At 41.3% G+C, this 17762-nt stretch overlaps 1 protein-coding gene across 5 annotated transcripts in view; it reads left to right on the top strand.

The window, feature by feature from the left end:
* HABP2 (hyaluronan binding protein 2) overlaps window positions 1-17762 on the top strand; it is a 52936-nt gene that overhangs the window by 12019 nt on the left and 23155 nt on the right. For 3 of the 5 annotated variants that reach the window (XM_086899172.1, XM_023929863.2, XM_023929864.2), the window contains exons 1-2: window positions 7482-7621; window positions 15768-15804. The exons of 1 other annotated variant lie outside the window; for it this stretch is intronic. In XM_086899172.1, coding sequence (XP_086755298.1) covers window positions 7553-7621; window positions 15768-15804 — 106 coding nt within the window. In that variant the 5' untranslated portion in view covers window positions 7482-7552. Of the gene's footprint in view, window positions 1-7481; window positions 7622-14612; window positions 14808-15767; window positions 15805-17762 lie in introns of those variants that run through there. One more of the 5 variants, XM_086899174.1, reaches the window with a different exon arrangement.

Genomic DNA, 17762 nt, shown 5'->3' with positions numbered 1-17762 from the left:
AAAATGCCATCATTAGGAGTATTTTCATAGCGTCTATGGCTCTCCATCAGCAGGCAGACACCCCAAAGCAATGCACACAGTATTTTCAAATTAATATAAAGTGTATATGAGCGGCCTTTGTAAGTTTGCTGTAAATTCAGGGGAAGCTCAAACTGAGGCTCTGACCTGAATTTGGAATTGAGTGGTCCTTTCAGTTAAGTAAAAGCTCATTTTTCATGACTGGAATCCATTTATTAGGTGAACCAGAAACCCCATAATCAGACAGTTTTAGGATTTCAAAGTGCCTTCATACAGGTTCTAGGAAACAACTTGCAAAACATGCAGGAATTTATACAGAGATGTTTAATAAATCAAAGAGACACTTACAACAATGAACATCACTCAGTTTAGGTGATTAGTTCTTTACAGTCATTAGGATTGGAGACCAGAGTGTGTGGACTAGTCTCTTTTTATAGATGATTGATGGGATGAGAGAGATCAGAAACAATATTGTAGACAACAGATGAACAGAGAATATTAAAAAAGCAATGGGGGGAGGATTGAAGCCCTGCTGAAAGATTAAAGAATAGAAAGAAGTACAAATGAGCAAATCAATTATTGTGTGAAGATTTCTAGGATGTTGTTTAATTCATATTGGCCTGTTCTATATTTAGTTTCCTCACAGTTTCTTTTTTTTTATTGATGTTTCTTTTAGTTCCCTCTCTGGAATCTGATTCTAAGATGCATCATTGAATCATCCTTTGAGGGGAAATGTTACAAAATGAGACCCAATCTAGCAAACATTTTCTGACATGAGCTGTCTTGCCTTAACTAAGCAAAATTCAATGATGCTGTTTCAGGGTATGAAAATCACTCAAAGAATCAAAAAGTTTGGAAATATGGGCCATGGAGGGGGCACATCTTTGGAAGGGAAGGGTAGAGAAGAAAGGGGAAAGGGTAGCTTCAGACATGTTTTTTCCTTCCTCTGGAATTTTATTGAGCACCCAGTATATGGGGCAGGTTTCTGGAAGGATGGATCCAAAAATGTTCAGAGCAAAGGGGATTTATGTGCAGTGTCTGTCTGTCAGACTCCCTTGCTGATGCAATGTCAGGAGCTGGGCAGCTCCCTCATGGAAACACCTTTTCAGTGTTTCAGTGTGAAACACCAGCTTCAGTGGCCAGGGAAAATGGGTTTTCCAGCTTCTTCTCCTTCCTGAAGCATTCTTTTCCAAAGCATCTTGTACATGGTGGTGAAGACCCTTCCCTCAAGGTAGTTGTTTGCTTTGGTTTTTGTGGTCCCACTCAGGTACACAAGTGAGGATGTCAGTGAGGAGAAACCTTTCTGCTAGGGAGGCACCATGGAAAAGGGGAAAGGAGAAATAAATACAGTTTTTAAAAATCATGTACTGTTATAGCAGACCACAGACTAAAATAAAGTAACCCTATTGCTTTGCTGTCTTCAGCATGTCACTAAAGGGCTGAGATCAGGCTGTTCAAGAATCTGTTTCACTTTGGAGCATATTTGCATTAGTTTTAACAACAAATTATTCAGTTTTTCAACACTTGGTTTAGGAATTATTATAACATCACTATAATTTCTTTTAATGTAAGTACTGATATGTGCTGCCACCCATACTGGCACCTCTACATTCAAAATTTGCAGTGAAAACTCAGGGTTCTGTCTAAACCTACTGTATGAAAAGTGCTGCTATACACACAAAATATCAACTTTTTCTCAAAATGTCTTTTTAACAACAGCCAAAAGAATTCACTGATATCCTTCTTGTGAAGCATTTCTTAAGAATGTAGTGACTCTTGCCTCTTTTCCTCTTTCTGGAAGACTCTGATGCATTACAGGAAGATTGTCAACCAGAATATTCATGTTATTACCAGGGGTTAGGAAAAGAGGAAATTGACAGCTGCTATCATAAAACATTGTCATGGTAGGCTCATATAAGAATTTCTTGACCTTAAAAATGCTCAACTTTTGGTTTAAGAGTCTGAAGTGAGAAAACCATGGCGACTTTCCAGTGAGCTGATAAAGTTGTTGGCTGTCACCAAGAGAAGCCTCACTGGGCACTGTCTGCATTTCCTTCTATGAGCCCCAGACTGATTTTTCATGGTGCTGAGTCTGTCCATTCCCTGTCTGGCCCTTTGAAGGTTGTGCTGGTGGTGTGGGCACAGAGACCCACTGGGCTGCAAATATCTTGCTTCCATCACTTTCACTGGGTCTGGTTCTTTGTACCATCCGTCAGCTTATCTGTAAAGCCCACAAGGTTTAATTGCAATGAGAGCAGAAATTGGAGATTGGAAAAGGTAAAAAAAAGATATTTGGTAGCTGCTTGGCCAAGAAAAGGCTGATTGAAGAGGACCAGAGGGAAGCAGGCAAACTGTGCTGGATGCAGTGAACTAGGGTGAAGAGCAGTGGTTGAAGTTTTCAGAGTAAGGTAAGGAGGAATTAAGTGGAAATGGGACACAAAATCCCTTAGGATCTGCTCACAATTCCAGTGACTAATTTATAAACTATTACCCCTGCAGTTATTGATCTGGTGCTCATATTTAGCATTGCTGCTCAAGAGACAACTTACTCATCTGAGAAAGTCTGATAAAAGCCATGATCAGTTTTACTTGTGGTTGCCACTGCTACCTGGAGAAAAGTGCAAACAATGCTGTGCTGTTTCTGTTTTTCTGTTACAAGATTCAGAATCTTAAATTTAAAAAAAAAATAACTTGTTTGACTCCAACTATGTTAAAAATGAGCTTGAATACTGGATTAGTGTCTACAGAAAAAAAATAGCTTTTCAGAAAAAAAAAATCAGGTCAAAGTATAGATCTGAGATGAGGGAACAAGAAGAGGAATTGTAACCTGGGGAAGCTGAGCTTGAAATTAATCATCATCTTCAAGCTCAACCAAATTGGCCCTGCTTATCACAGCAGGCCAGCCAAGTTGAACACGAAACCAAGATAAACATGACAGAAGGCTACTCACAAGGAGAACAAGAAGCTAAGGCAGGGTCTACCACCAGGCACAACTTTTCAGCTGGCCACTCAGATGAATAATTCTGCACTATATCCATGAATATGCACTAATGACCATTAAACAATATATGAAAATTTAAAATTGCTTCATATACTTATTTAGTGTGCCACACAAGGAAATCTAAACATTTTAGGAGAATTAAATATCAGTTCTTATGGAAAATTCTTTGGCTCTGTCAGAACTGCGTAGCTGTGCTCATAACACTTGTGCATCTTTGCACCTGAAGTTACTTGTCTCTGTTATTTCAGTCATTCAGACAATTCATTGAACAGCATATTAAATTATTCTGCCAAAGAATTCACAGATATTTATTATGTGTATTACTGTATGATTGCCTGTTGGATTCCTTTCCTGAAAACAAATGGTGACTGGATGAAAAATGTGTGACTCCTCTTTAAAGTAACAACGCTACAGCAAATGGAAAAAAAAATATTAAAAAAAATCAGTAATTATTATTTAATGATGTAAATTGGAAGCATGTCTTGGGTTTTTTTAAAACTCAGGTTTAATTTGTGATTGCCTCTAAATGCATGCAAAATAGCATGCATGGGGGTCCTATTTTATTATGCTTTTTGCTTGTACAAGTTCCTTTGGATTAACATTCCTGCTCTCTACTTCACCCGGAGAACGACCAATGGGGCCTGTGGAGGAGGTGCTTGGTAACTGGAGCAGAGAGACTATATTAGCTCTACCTTTGCAGTCTAAAAATATCTCTTTTTTTTAGGATGGTTGGACGGAATTTGGCCCTTGGGATTTATAGCCTAGGCAGGTTAAGTGAGTGCTGTGCACATTAAATGCAGACTTTGAGGTAGGCCATCGCATCTTTTCTAAAATGATGTTACCCTACGGTCAGATTTTGTTTGTTTTTAATACTCTGTAAATTTACTACAGGGGCTTTGATGCATGTTTTCCAGCTTGAAAGCAAAACTGTCTTCCTTCATCCACCACTTTACAATTTTAATGCTTTTAGCAGGCAGCTCCAAGACACAGAAATGGGCTCAGAAAGCAGCACAGCTAACAAGAATATCTGGAGCTGTTCTAAGAAGGATTTAAAAGAACACCCAAGAGGCCAGAAGTGGATAGGAAATCTTTTAGTCGGGTGTCTGTCAATCTTTGAGCATGTGGACAAAGCTCCACCGTGGCAGGTTGTTCTTCAAGGTGATGTTTATGCAGCTTCAGAGGAAAAGTTTGGTACCAAACCAGTGTCAGAGAGAGGCAGCTGGTCCTGGTGTGCATCCCTGGGGTGGGATTGTCTCTCTCTCCAACCAGCTCAGCTTTTTGCACCAGCTTTGAGCTAGCATAAAGCCTTTGATGAATTACTTCTGGGTTACAGCAGGATGGATGAGGGAAGAGCCCTCTTGCATGTCCAACAGAACTTTCTGCTGCCTGCACTCACTCTGATTTTTGTTTGTTTGATTGTCTTGAAATTTTTAACTGTGCTTTTGATCTGAGCTCAAGAATTGAAACCATCACTGGGAATGTGCTGCTAGAGAGAATTATGAAGCAACCACAACACTTTAAATGTTGATTTAAGGGATGTCTAGACCTCATGCTGGCTTTCTGCACCAAGTTGAATTTCTCATAGAGAATACCCCTCCTCCACTCTCCAGATTTTATAATGAAAGTCAATTACCCATACTCTCTCTCAATTCCAGTCTTTCTGTAAAAAGAGGAATAATAGGACTTCTGCTTTCTCATTTTCATTTGCAGTTTGAAAAGGGCTTGTATTTAATGGAAATGGAGGGAACAGTAAATAGGAAGCATGAACATATGTAGCTTTTGAGCTATTAGGTTAATTAAAGAAAACCACAAAATGGTAGCAGTGTAAAAGACCAAAGTCAAAGCATCCATGCATATTCCATGGCATTGCTGTTGACTCTGAAGAGAGATGTTCTTACCCTTGAAGGGCCTGGCTTGTGCTCCTGTGGGCTGATGCCAGTAAGTGTTTCTAGAACTTCTGCTTTTGTTAAATTCCCAAAGTAGATGTTTTCATCTTGCTTTTATCTTTGGAGTTTTCTCTCCTCTCACAGCTGTGGTGATTTGTTTATTCTGGTGTTAATAACTAGTTCTGCAGTTGGTGTGTCTAACAGCATGATAATACATGTACACCAGACACATAGAGGTAGATCCAGCACAGAATATTCATTTGTGTTGGAGAATGGAGAAGAGTTATCAGCCAGGAAGGGTTTGAAATGCTTTCCAGGATCAGAATTCAAGTGATCTGTACAGTGGCAGAAAAATATCCAAGAGTAATATTTTTTCAATGGAAATTCCCATTTTAGGGGGAAAAAAAAGACAAAGTAATGTTTCTGCTGTTTATTCTGGCAACCAGAGCTGCTCAAGCATTACAGAGTATAATAATGAGTACTAATTCCAAATAGATCATTTGAGACTACAGTCTTTAGGTTATTTTTTCCTTCCTTTATAGTAGACATCACAGCTAGGACAGGGCATGCCTTTTGCCTGGAGCTGCTCATTAATACAGGAAAAAATAGTGAGCTAGAAGAGTTTATGATCTAAACAGACAGGACATAGTGAAAACTGAGAAGTTACTAGCCACACTCTTGTGATGGGAATGAAGGAGTATTTAGAGAAATGATTTGTTCAAGGCATTATCGACAGTGATGCAGAAAACACCCAGCCCACCACAGTCCTGGTCCAGTACTCCATGGAGGAAAACTTTTGTTTTCATCTGTTTATTCTCAATTTAAAAGGATTTGATGGTTTTTATCTTTTTCTTTTCCTCCATGTTTATTGTTGGAAGACACCTATATTGTCATGGAGAAATACTTCATGTCTGATGTGCAAACCATGATCACTAGGATGGGCTTGGAGATGTAGGGAATAGTCAATTCCCCAAAAAAAAACAAGAGCAATCTTCTATCTTGCATCAAATTATATAAATTTTTGTGGTATAAAAGGACCATGAGCATTGTGCTAGCTCTCTGCACATGGCACAATTTCACTCAGCATCTCAAGAAGGTCAATTAAGTATTAAATAGCACCCAGGATAGCAGGGTAAGATCACTAGGTGCCATGTAACATTTTTTTACATATCATGAGCTGTGCACAAGGGCATATCTAAATAAAATGCATAGGAAATAGCATCACACAAATATGATCTACATTTTTTCTTGATCAAAGAGGCTGAGGGAAAAAATAATTAAAAAGTAAAAGCCTTATGCAATGAGATTTAAAAGAAAACTTCGGAGGCTGACAAGACGCATCTGGCACAACTTCAAAGTCCATCAAAGTACATATAATCAATGTTTGTCAATAGCAGTTTTGCATCCTTTAATTTATCTTTCATGGATATAAAGCATGATGTTATTAGGATCCAGTCCATACCTTAATTCTGTTTGAGATTTGATGAATCAGGGCTCTATTAAAATTCAGTGCAAATCAGCTTACTCAAGGACACATTACATAAAGTCGTGTGTTATCTAACTCCTTTTATCTTGCTGTCTTCCTAACTAGTTAAAGAATCTGGAATTTCATAAACTTGTATTTGTGGCTGGCCACCAACATACTGTCTCAAACACATGTTACTTGTAGACACCTGCTTAAGGTATGCACATGTGGAATAGTCAGGATATCAAAATTCTTTGTGTATTTTTTGGTGTGTGAAATCTCCTTTAGGAATGTTTGTGCTCCAGAGTTAGGAATCACCAGAAACAAGGTTCTCTGGCATCTAAATTTCAGCACATATCACTATGTATCAAGTGCTCACAACAGTCTTTTTCACCACAAAATCACATTCAGGATGGGAAATTTTGAAGCCCTTGGGATTTCACTGTTTTCTTCCTCATATTTCAGCATGTGGACACTATCACCTTCATCCTTTGCAGGTTCTAAACTGTTTCAGAGAAAGAATGGTCACTTCATTTGTTCTTGTAACATGCAGCACAAACAATATCTGTTAAGAGAAAGTTTGTCAGCATTTCCTCCACAGAGAGTGTTTATTCTTGCAGAAGTATTCTGATTTCCTGAGTTGCTACTGTTGTTACAAATGCTTCAGCCTCAGAGAATAGAGGTAACTCAAGAATTTAGATTCTTTTTTTAAAAAAAAAAAAAATAAATGCTGGTTCTCACATTAGTGGAAAAAAGCTTGAAAACATGAACTCTAATTCATGCTGAGATTTAGAAAATAATCAAACAACATACTTTTAAAATCATATATTATGTAACAATCTTACTGTTTTTCAGGTGGGAGAGAAGTATGATTCATAGTTTTTTCTCAATTTAAAATAATAGTTAAAAGATAATTCTAATACAAGGTAAATGCTTGTTTTTGTTGTTAATTTATACTGTTCCTATCCTCGTTATTTACTGATTTGAAACATTTGCCAATTGTCAATGCAGTGATTATCTGGATAGGATGCATTTATTTGATCAAGGCAATCTGTTGAACATTAAACAATATTTGAAGCACGGTTAATTATTTGCACTGAATTAGCTCAACCTCAAAAGATTGTGGCTTGACTGAAAATACATAGGCAAGAAGAAAAAGCAAATTTCAAGAAAAAAACAAGGATGGTTAACATTGCTTTGACACTTCAGGTTCTTCCACTGGTTATTCTCCTAGGAACTACATGTTTGGGCGTGAGTATGTTGTTATTCTCCTTTTTCTTTCCATGTGCCAGCTCTGCTGTATCTATATTTCAAGCCACTGAAGCGACTGAGTTAATGCAACATAAGAGGGAAGCCCCATGGGGTTTTTTTGAAGCAGACATCTACAGAGTCAAGGAATGGTTCTTCTGGGTACACTGAGTGACCACACCACTCCCAGTGGTCTGTGGTGGGGAGCATGGTCCTTCTCCTAGCCCTGAGCACAAAGAAATGCCCCAAAACCCTGGGCTGCAGCATGGGCAACTCATCTTAAAAACTTAGAATGGTTTGAGTTGTAAGGCACCTTAAAGATCATCCCCTTTGCCATGGAGAGGGACCAGGCAAAGGTTGCTCAGAGCTGCATGCAGCCTGGCCATGTTTATTTCCATGGATGGGGCATCCACCATCTCCCTGGGCAACCTGTGCCCATGACTCACCACCCTCACTGTAAATACTTTCTTCCTAATTTCCAGTCTTCATTCTGAAGGGACTAAATATCGGATTAAACAGGTCAGGTAGGCCCTGCCTTGGCAGTTCTGCAAACTCTTCTGTAAAAGGTAAAAATTCCCCCACCCACAGGTTTTGAATGACTGAATTATGGTTGTCGCTAACGTGGGAGGAAGGTTAATGGCAAAATATTCAACACAGCTAGGGGTGACCAGAGCTCTGCTCTGGCAGAGCTTGATATACTTTCCTACATCTATTCATCTCCTCTTTAAAGAAGACTGGAAGAATGACTTGTAATCAAAGGAAAGTTAAAAGTCAGTTTTAAAAAAATTTCTTTTGTTCTTCCAAGCAATCAAGTAGACTTTCTCATGAAGGAATCTGAAGTTCTTTTAAACATCTGCTTTCTTAGTGGCTTTTCCTACGTGTGCAGGTTCATATTTACTGACATGCATTGCAAAAATTCAGATGTTGTCCTATTTAATTTGAATTATTTGGGAAAAATATATAGTGAGGGGGTTTAATGTGGCATAGATTTTTTTAAGAAGTCTAGAATTTGAGATCAGTGATTTTCACAACCCAACAGAGTAATTATTAATAGTGTATTAGGAGCCATGTCACAACTGATCCAGTAGTACAGGTAGCATCTTACTGAGGGGATCAGCTCTAGGGTACTTAAATGCCAGTTTTACAGATTTTGTGGGATCACCATCTAGTACAAATAAGCTCATCATGAATCTGGCAGTGTTAATTCATGCTCAGTTAGGAAGATGTGGGGCCAGTCTTAGACAACATGAAGTCTTGCCCAGATTTTTTTCTAACTACTCCTAGGTGTTAGATTGATTCAATGCTTTGACAGTCCTAATCAGACTTTGCTTTAAAAATTGCTATGGAAAATGTAGAGTACATCTCCCTCCACCCCTGAAAATTCATTAACATTGCTAAAATGCAAAAGCAATTCTGCTGTCACTGAAAAGCAGCACGACAGAATATTCAGCAGGCTAGTTTTTAATAAAACATGCTTTTTCTTCATAATTAATATAACAAGGTTTTCTGGCTTAGCACTTGGCATGGATCCCAGAAAAAAAAAAAAAAGAGGGGAATGAGTTGCCATGATGTGACCATTGCATGACAAACAAGTTATGAGATGATATTTTTGTCTTAATGATTTGTCCTGAAGAAAACATTGCACTGAAATAGTTTGCATGAAAAATAATAGATGCTGCATTTTGCTGAAACCACAGAAAACACCCTTAAATTCCTATTTTCATCCTTTTCTAGAACTAATGATCTTCATAATTTTTATTTGAATCTGTTTTTAGAAGTTCTTTTAAGTAATAAGCTGATTAAAAAATATTGTTGGTGATTGGTGAAATATAGCAGAAGACAAACATGGGTTTAAGCAGTAGTTAATGCTGAGTCAGTCACAATAGAACAAGAAAATACTTGGACATTCATAGATTTAGCAGGTTTGGAGCAGAATCCTAAGACAAAAATTTTCATTCAGTTCTTTCATACTACCTGAAGAGAAACTGATTCCATCTGCATGAATCCAAGCTATTTCCCTAAAAGGCATCAAGCTGCACGGTGAGCACTGAATTTGGTCCTTTAGCATTTGTGAACAACTGCACCAAAGATTGTCTTCAGACGTGGCAGGTCTTCTTGGGTTGGGTTTCTTTTCCCCCACTTTCCATTTCACTTCTGCTTAGCAAGATGCTGTAGTAGAAATGTGCCTGCCATCAAGGTATTGCTAAATATTCTTTAATTAGTCAAAGAGAAAGCCAAAGAACACTGCTGCAACTGAGCTGTGTATCCTCAGTTATCCAGACTTGTACTGAAGCAGTTTTTCTGGAATGCACTCAGATTTAAATGATATGCTTAAATGTTGTGCTGAGTTGGGCTAGAGAAATCTGGAACAGGACAATAGAAAGTTGGATCCCACAACATTCCAGTGCTGTCACAGCCCTTCCCATACACCAGGCTGCAGCTCCCACCTAACAGTGCTCTAAAGTGATTCAGCACATGTTCACAGGAAAAAAAAAGTTATTTTTAAATCTACAGGTGTTCAGATCAGGCCTTTTCTTTGTATCAGATATCACTGCAAACTCAACTTCCCCAGCAGCAGGGAGGAAGACTTGCAAGGGTCAGGGTAGCAGAGGTGGCTCTTCACTGAATACTTTGGAACTTTAGAAAATTGATGTCCACTTAGTTGTGATGGAAAGCCTTGCCCAATCCAGTAACCAAGTGCACTTAGTAATGGAAAGTGAAAGATAAAAGTATCACATTAAAATCTAACAATTGCAAAAAAGAAACCCTTATCATAAGGGCCTATCTCCCTCTTGGCCCACAGCAAGCAGGATACTGTTGCCATCAGTTCAGGTCCTTCCTTGCCTCAGGTGCTTGGAGTCCAATATTTTAGGGTGTACCAAAGTCGCCTCTGTCTGACATCTTTTTCTAAACCCCAATTGATCCATTGCTAGTTTACATCCAAGTGTGAACTCCCACTTCTGCTCCCTCACCGGGGGGCTGCACCACGCACACCGGGGCTTCACGCTCCGCTGTGCTGCGCACCGATCGCTGCAAAGAGAAGCAAATGCTGCCAAGCCCGCCTGGATTTGTGGCCCATCAGGTGTAATGCCCTGCCACAGTGCTCGCCTAAATTTGCCTGATGCAGCAGGAAAGCAACAAAGCCCTGGGAGCGCCCCCAGCTAATTTTGCACCGTGCTCTCAGAGAGGGAAGCGTTCCTCACTGACCCCCGAAGGCAATCAGCTTATGCCCTGCAGCGTGCAGGTTGATATCCCCTGTAACTAAAGGGACTTAATGACTTTGCATAAGCTTTAAGTCTAGCAGTATAACCTGCATTCCCAGTACTGGCTACAGGAGCGTTTGATAGCGCAGGCACTCGTGTTAGTGTGACTAGCTGGCTCTGGCAGCCTGAAACACATTTTCTACCTTCCCTGTGCTGCGGCATCCAAGGCTGACCCCATTTTCCACCTGGGAGCATGAGCACATTTCAGCCACCAGTGAGCTTTAAAAACACCCAGCTGCTGCCAGGCCACCTCTTACAGAGCAAAGATTAATTTGGAAACTTTGATTTCTTAGAAAACAGGAGCAGGTAACTCCTGAGCAGAGGACCAAGTTGGTCTCAGCAGTACCTCTGAAGGATCACGCTTTTTTCCTTGGTCCCTGTGGGTTTTGTATCAGGAGCTACCATGGGAAAAGTTCACCACTAAATAATCAGCAAAATAAAGATTTTAAGTGTGAACTTCTCGGGGTACTCTGGGACTGGTTGATAAGGAACACATCATTTACTCTGGTGCACAAATTGCAGTTCAGTGTGGAGACAGGAGACGTCTTGTCAGCAGAGAAGTGAAGAACTCAGAGGTTTTGGTGGAATCCTTTCAGACAATGTTTTCCCAGGCTAAAATCACAACATGTGTTGCATGTGTGCTCCAGATGATAATATGCCCTTCTTTCATTATACTGCAACCATGGCCTTGGCTGAGAAACACAATGTCATTGCTGGAAAAGCCACTTTCCCTTGAAGTTCAAAGACTGTCACTACCCAAGATGGTTGCAGGCAAAAATCTGGCCGATTGTAAGAGCATCAGAACTGTCGATTCCCTCCTCCTTTGGCAGACAAAGGTTCCTACTGAGAGCTGTCAGCAGGATCAAGGGGTTCACTACGAGAAGGCAGTAGCTGTGTCTGCCCTCATGGCTCCTTCATGGCTTGTGTCACTTGTGGATGGAAGTTGATCAAATATCCATCTTCATTCTCCAGTTCAACCCCATCCCACCTCCTTCTTGGCTGCAAAGCTGTGACTGTACAGATGAACAAATGAAAGCATACTCTTTGTTTTTCTGCCGCAGAGGCCACTTCAAGTTGCAGGAGAATTTGCAGGACTCAATGCACTTGAGTGAATAAGCCAATTCCTACCAATACAGTTTAATACTGGAATTCCTGTAGTGCTTTGTTGCGGTGTGTGTGTATCTATAGAGCTAATTTTCATCTTTCCTGCTACTCCGTCATGCAAGCTTGAGTAATTACACTGTTTTCTCTGGAAGTCTGTTTTGCACACATGTAAATTCACAACATAACCCCGGGCTGCCACCTTTTTGCTCTCTTTCTCCACCTGCTTTTGTGTTTTAGTGATTCATTTGTATTGTAGTAAGAGGTAGCAATGTACCCAAGACACAATAAACGGATCGGTTGCAAATGCCCTTGGCAGTTGTAAATAATTTCCCTTGAATCTGGGGTCAGATCTTCCTGGGTTTATTCAGAAAGAATTGCTACAGATTAACTGGACATTTTTGTCTGATAAAGAGCCATAGGATTCCATCCTGAGATAAGGAAAGCTCGTGGTTCTCTCATTCCTGTTTGAAATCTATTACATTTCATTAGTCTCTCTTTCTGAAGGAGTTGAAATGGAAAAATTGAGTGCATCATGTATCTGCAATATTTAATATCAGTACAAAATCTATTTAGCAAAATTTTGAAGGTTCTTTGGAGGAATTAAGTTTTAGAGAAGTGCTAATCATTACAGTGACAAAAGACAACTAAGGTCAGGTGAAATTAGGATATTTTGAATTTCATAATTTTTTTCTAGGAGCCCTATAGATGTAGTTGGCTCCATAGTCAGCGGTGCATTGGTACCCATGTAGAATGTCCCTCCTAGCTTTTATTTTCTTTTTTCTTTTATCTTTTATTTGGCAGGGTTTCTTTTTTTATGAGCCTGAAGTAATAAAATTTAAGATTGCTCTCTGCAAATTCTTCCAGCTTTGTCCCTCATCGCTGCAGAACTGCTAAGAACAGAATCCAGTGATTTTATTCCCTCATGAGAGAGCACACAAAGTATCGGTGTCGAGCTGCAGCAAGGAGACCGTTTGGTGAAACCAACCCCACAGCCTAATTTCTTCTCCCCCCGCCCCCCTTCCTTTTGTTCAAATCCTGCTCCTCGATGGGCTCAGTGTTGCACCTCGTCGGAAGGACAAGATCCTCCTCTGCTGGCCACGAGCAATACGGCACTGCAGGCGGGAGGCCCTGCCTCCCCTGCCCCTGCCTGCGCTCCCTCCTGCAGCCCCCTCCTGGACCCCCACCCTCTGCACCCCTCCTGATATCCTTCTTCTGTACCCATGTCTAACATCCTGCATCCCGCATCCTGCATCCCACATCCTGCATCCTGCATCCTCTCCTGGAAGGGATGACGCGGAGAGCTCCAGCACACAGGAGGGAAGGAGTGAGCTCTTCCTCCTCCTCTGCTGCACACCACCATGGAAAGCTTCATACCATGAGTCAAAAAGCTAAAATTTGGCTCTCTGGTTCCTAGAAGGGGTGAAAATGCTTCAAAACCAGTGTGGTCTGGTGAGTAGTCCAGGGGACCTCAGGACAGAGGAGAAAACCCTCCATGCTGAGAAGTCAGCTCTGCCAGAGGTTTTGTCCCCTGTGGTTCTGCTACTGCAGCTTGTGACAGGCACACGAGGGAGAGCTGCAGCACAAAAGGAGATACAGGAGCCTCACGGTAAAGATTGTGTTTTACTCCTGGGCTCTCTATGCTGGGTGCTCCAGAAGCTTTTGTTCCCAGTAATATTTATACTGAGGCAGCAGACAGAGGCTTTCATCCAAAAGCAGGAATCAAAATCCAGGACTCACTCACCAGCCACGAAGCCATTGCCTGCTCTGAAGGATGATACTGTAGACCTGCACATTGCTGAGGGGACCACTTTATTGCAAGAGGGAGTTTAGGGTACCTGCCTTTTTGTGGTCAGCTCTACTCATGTTTGGACAGAGAGGCAGTTTGATAATCTGGGAGAGAAAGTAATGCAGCACAACGCTGCATCTCTCATCTTTCCTGTTTCCTTGGGGTATGAGCATTGTGAGACTGTCATCTCCACCCTACAGCTGGGGAAACTGAGGTACAGAACAGCCTGGTGCACCTCAGTCTGGGCTGAAACCCTCGGGCATTCCCTGGGGTGCCAAGGGCTGTCCCAAGTGCAGGGGCAAACCCACTAAGTCAAATATTTCAGACCCAAACCCTTTCCAGTCCATGAGGCAAACACCACAAAAGGGCAGCACAGAGAGCTGGAGAGTGAGATGAAATGTTTCTTGCATCATCCTGCTCCCACTGCTGCTTCCTTGTTCTTTGTTTAATCTGTTTCTCCAAAAGAAAGGAGTACATTTGCAGGGAATGTTTTGGTCTGTGTTTATGGATGAACACTACCACTAATTGTAAATGGAGCAATTAGACCTTTGCTTTATATAGTCTCTGCTGGGGTCTGGCAAAGGATCTGACAAATGCTGTACCTGCACTCAAGAAACCTATACACCAAGGACAGAGCTTTTACAGCCTTCTCATTTACCATCATCTCCGCACTCATTCAGGAGGCGCAATTGTGTGAGGATGTGTGTCCTTCCAGCTGCAAAGGATTTAGTTCTGTATGTGTGTGGCTCACTCAAATGCACCTGGGAAAGGGCTCTGCTGAGCTGTTCAGGGGACATTGCTCTCATTAAAGTCAGTGGGGAAGGGGAGAACTGGAGTGTCTGTTCTCCCTGGCTCAAACACAAGAGGGACGCAAACATGCCTGAAGCAAAAGCTCATTTATATATTCCAGATAATATTCACAAATGTGAATTCTGTGCTTTTTATTTTGTCCTGTTTCTTATTCATTGCTTCTGATTCATTTGTTCTCAGTCTCAACCAGCGTTATCTGAGAGTGTCTTTCTTCTATATAGAATGTGTGAGTAAACAGGGCATATATTTACAGTTAATTGTATCTGTAGCAATGCAAAGGTGCACATAATAATTGTGTGTGTATATATGCTGTCTTTACTACGTGTGTTAAATTGTTTGGAAATACATTTTATTCCCTAAATTATGTGAGGGATGAAGAATAGCAGCTTCAAATCTCCTTTACATCCACTGTTAGCATGTGTATCCTCACTGCAGGCGGGTAATCCTGTCCTCAGCTGGGATTTAGAGCAAGAGGGAAAGCAAACAGAAATTGTCACACTGGGGATGCGCCCTGGTGTAGAGTCAGTGCCTTCCCTTTCAGACAAACCTCGCTCACACTCTTCAAAAGATAAGAGCTGTTTTCTGTCTTCCTCTGTTCCTTTTTGTTGCTTGCCCTTGATCATGAGCCAAACAGGAAAGGCTGGAGCCCCACGTTGGAGGTGGGACACATGGCATTTCCTCCTGGAGAGTGCCAGAAATATTCTCCTACATCCAAAGATTGTTAACAGTCTTCCAGCTCAAGGGTCCATGTTCCACTGGGTGCACCAGGTGTAAGGTTCTGGGCCATGCTGCACTCTGCTGTGCATAGACATCTCCCAGCCTCTGGCTTTGGCAGCCAGCTGGAGAGTGGCCTCTGTCAGCATCTCTGAGAAGTTGGACAAATAGCCAGCATGCCATCGCCTATAAACAAAGAGACAACTCACTCAGGTCAGATTTTTCCCCAAATCAGAACAGCCTAGCAACTTAGGCTGTATGCTTGGAAAATCCAGACTGCTCCCATGGGCTGTTGACAATTTGTTCTCTCTTCAAAGAGCTATTAAAATCTAGGTTAGTTAGCTCCAAAGTAGGAGCTTATCTGGATGTCCAGCACTAGGGACAAACAGAATCTTTGTACTGTAAGCAAAGCTCTGTGCTGGCTTTTGTTTTTGCCAGAAAATGACTCTCTGACCTTTATTATCTCATGCAGGCCTCCCATTTTTCCTTCTGGGCCAACATGATGAAAGGTAAGTTGTTTCAGTTTCTTCATTTCAGCTTCTGCCTGCCATAAAACTGAAAGACTGGCAATGTACTTCATTGTTGCTGAATTAGTTAATGAATAAATTAAATTAGTTAACTGAATTAGTTAACTGAATTAATTCGTGCTGAATTATATTAACTTCATGGAGAACCTTGCTGAGTTTAAACTATGGCCTATGATATAGTAGAAAGTCTGACTTTGGACAAGTAATGTGGTGAGTGCTTTCGGACCTCCATGTGTGCTGTGTCAGTGCAGGAGACAACGCTGCATCATGTCCCAGCAGGAATGTGTCTGACACACTGGAGCCAAAAACAGAGGTGCAGCAGCAGTACCAATGTAAATCTGATCACAGGGTTCTCCTGGACCACACCTGGAACTCTCAATTCTGTCCCAAACCAGGACTTTTCTGCCACTCTCTGCCTTCATGTGCTTTGGGAACCCATGGGTGACACAGTGGGCCATGGTCTGGAGGAGAGGTCATGGTGCTGGGCTGCAAACCTCACAGAAGGATAAGCAAAGAGCCTAGCTGGGGATGAAAACTGGAGGTCAAATCAATGAAGGCAGATTTTCCCTTGCACCATGCAACTAAACTGTAGAACTTATATCTGCAAGGCTTTGTCCCAAGTGCTAGAAGATTCTAAAACAAGCCCATGCAAGTAAAAAATCGTTAAAGGCTGTGTCACATTAAGATGTTGATAAGGGAAAAGCTGTGATGAATATTGTGTGAGGATGTGTAGGATGGGTGAGGATTTGTATTCCTTTCACAGCCTACATGGTCCATGTAGAAGATTATGGTTTTATTGATGTTTAGTAGTTTTGCAGGTAAGCCCTACTCTTTCTTTTCTTGATTTCAATGACTATTAGACGTGAGTTTATAATGTGTATCTAATGAAATATTACAATAATTTTGCTCATTTTCCTGCAAAAGAATAAGGTGGATTTTAGTATGAACTCATTAGTCACCTGGTTTCCTGTTCATTCCAGTGGTATTTGGGCTTTCTGGTCAAACCAGAAATCTTGTCGCTCATACAGCAGTGCCCAGATCAATATTGCTGCCCTAACAACATGTGTGTAGAAAACAAATTTCCAAATCATTTTTGTGTCTGAGCTCAGTATTTGGGTTCTGCCAATATTTGGCCACAGTCTTGCACTCGATTCAGGGTTTACACACCTGTTTACACAGCCTTGTGCTGGTGGGCAAACTGGTTGATCTGCCTTTTGATGGCTTACCCCTTTCACAATTTCTTAATTCATTTCCTGCCTTATGGTGTATGGTCTTTACATCTGTTCTTCCACTGTTCCTATAATCTCCTACTCCCCATCCCCCTTAAAGTCTCCACTCCTTCAGCCACCACGATTCCCCTTCACCCCGCATCCATCCCTCTGAGGAAAAAAGTGCTGCAAAACTGCTTTTAAGTAACAGCCACAAAACTATTTGAAAGGCTTTCTGGCTTTGTTGTTAGCTGGTCTCCCTTTCTTCTGAAGCTGCAGCTACTCCCAGCCACAGCCCGCTTGGAAGGGAGGAAATACTGTGAGGTCTCATCTCTGCAGAAGTAAATGGGGAATATCTCATTATTTAAAATACAGTCAGGATTTCAGCCTCATAAAAATAACACTGCAATAATCTCAGAGCTGGGGACAAAAAGTATTTAAGGGGGTGGTAGGAAAACTCATCCTGCTTAAATTAGGCCAGATTTCAGTCAGTCTCCAGAGGTTCAGAGAGCTTGAATAAACGCTGGGTACTTTCTGGCACTCTTGATGTGTGTTGGCAATAGGCTTTAACTCTGCACATCACTCATCTTGACAACTGCAGTCCAACAAAGTTACCTCGCAATTCAGGTCACCCGATGGCATCCTAATGCATCACTTTCCCACTTGGAACATTAGTCATCACTTGATCCAGGAAAGGTTTTGAAAACAGTGTGACTGTCGGCATTGGGGTAT

Source organism: Cyanistes caeruleus, chromosome 8 (assembly GCF_971803275.1).
Source record: "Cyanistes caeruleus chromosome 8, bCyaCae1.hap1.1, whole genome shotgun sequence".
NCBI lineage: Eukaryota > Metazoa > Chordata > Aves > Passeriformes > Paridae > Cyanistes > Cyanistes caeruleus.
The sequence above is the reverse complement of the archived record's forward strand: the minus strand, read 5'-3'. Positions and strand labels throughout refer to the sequence as shown.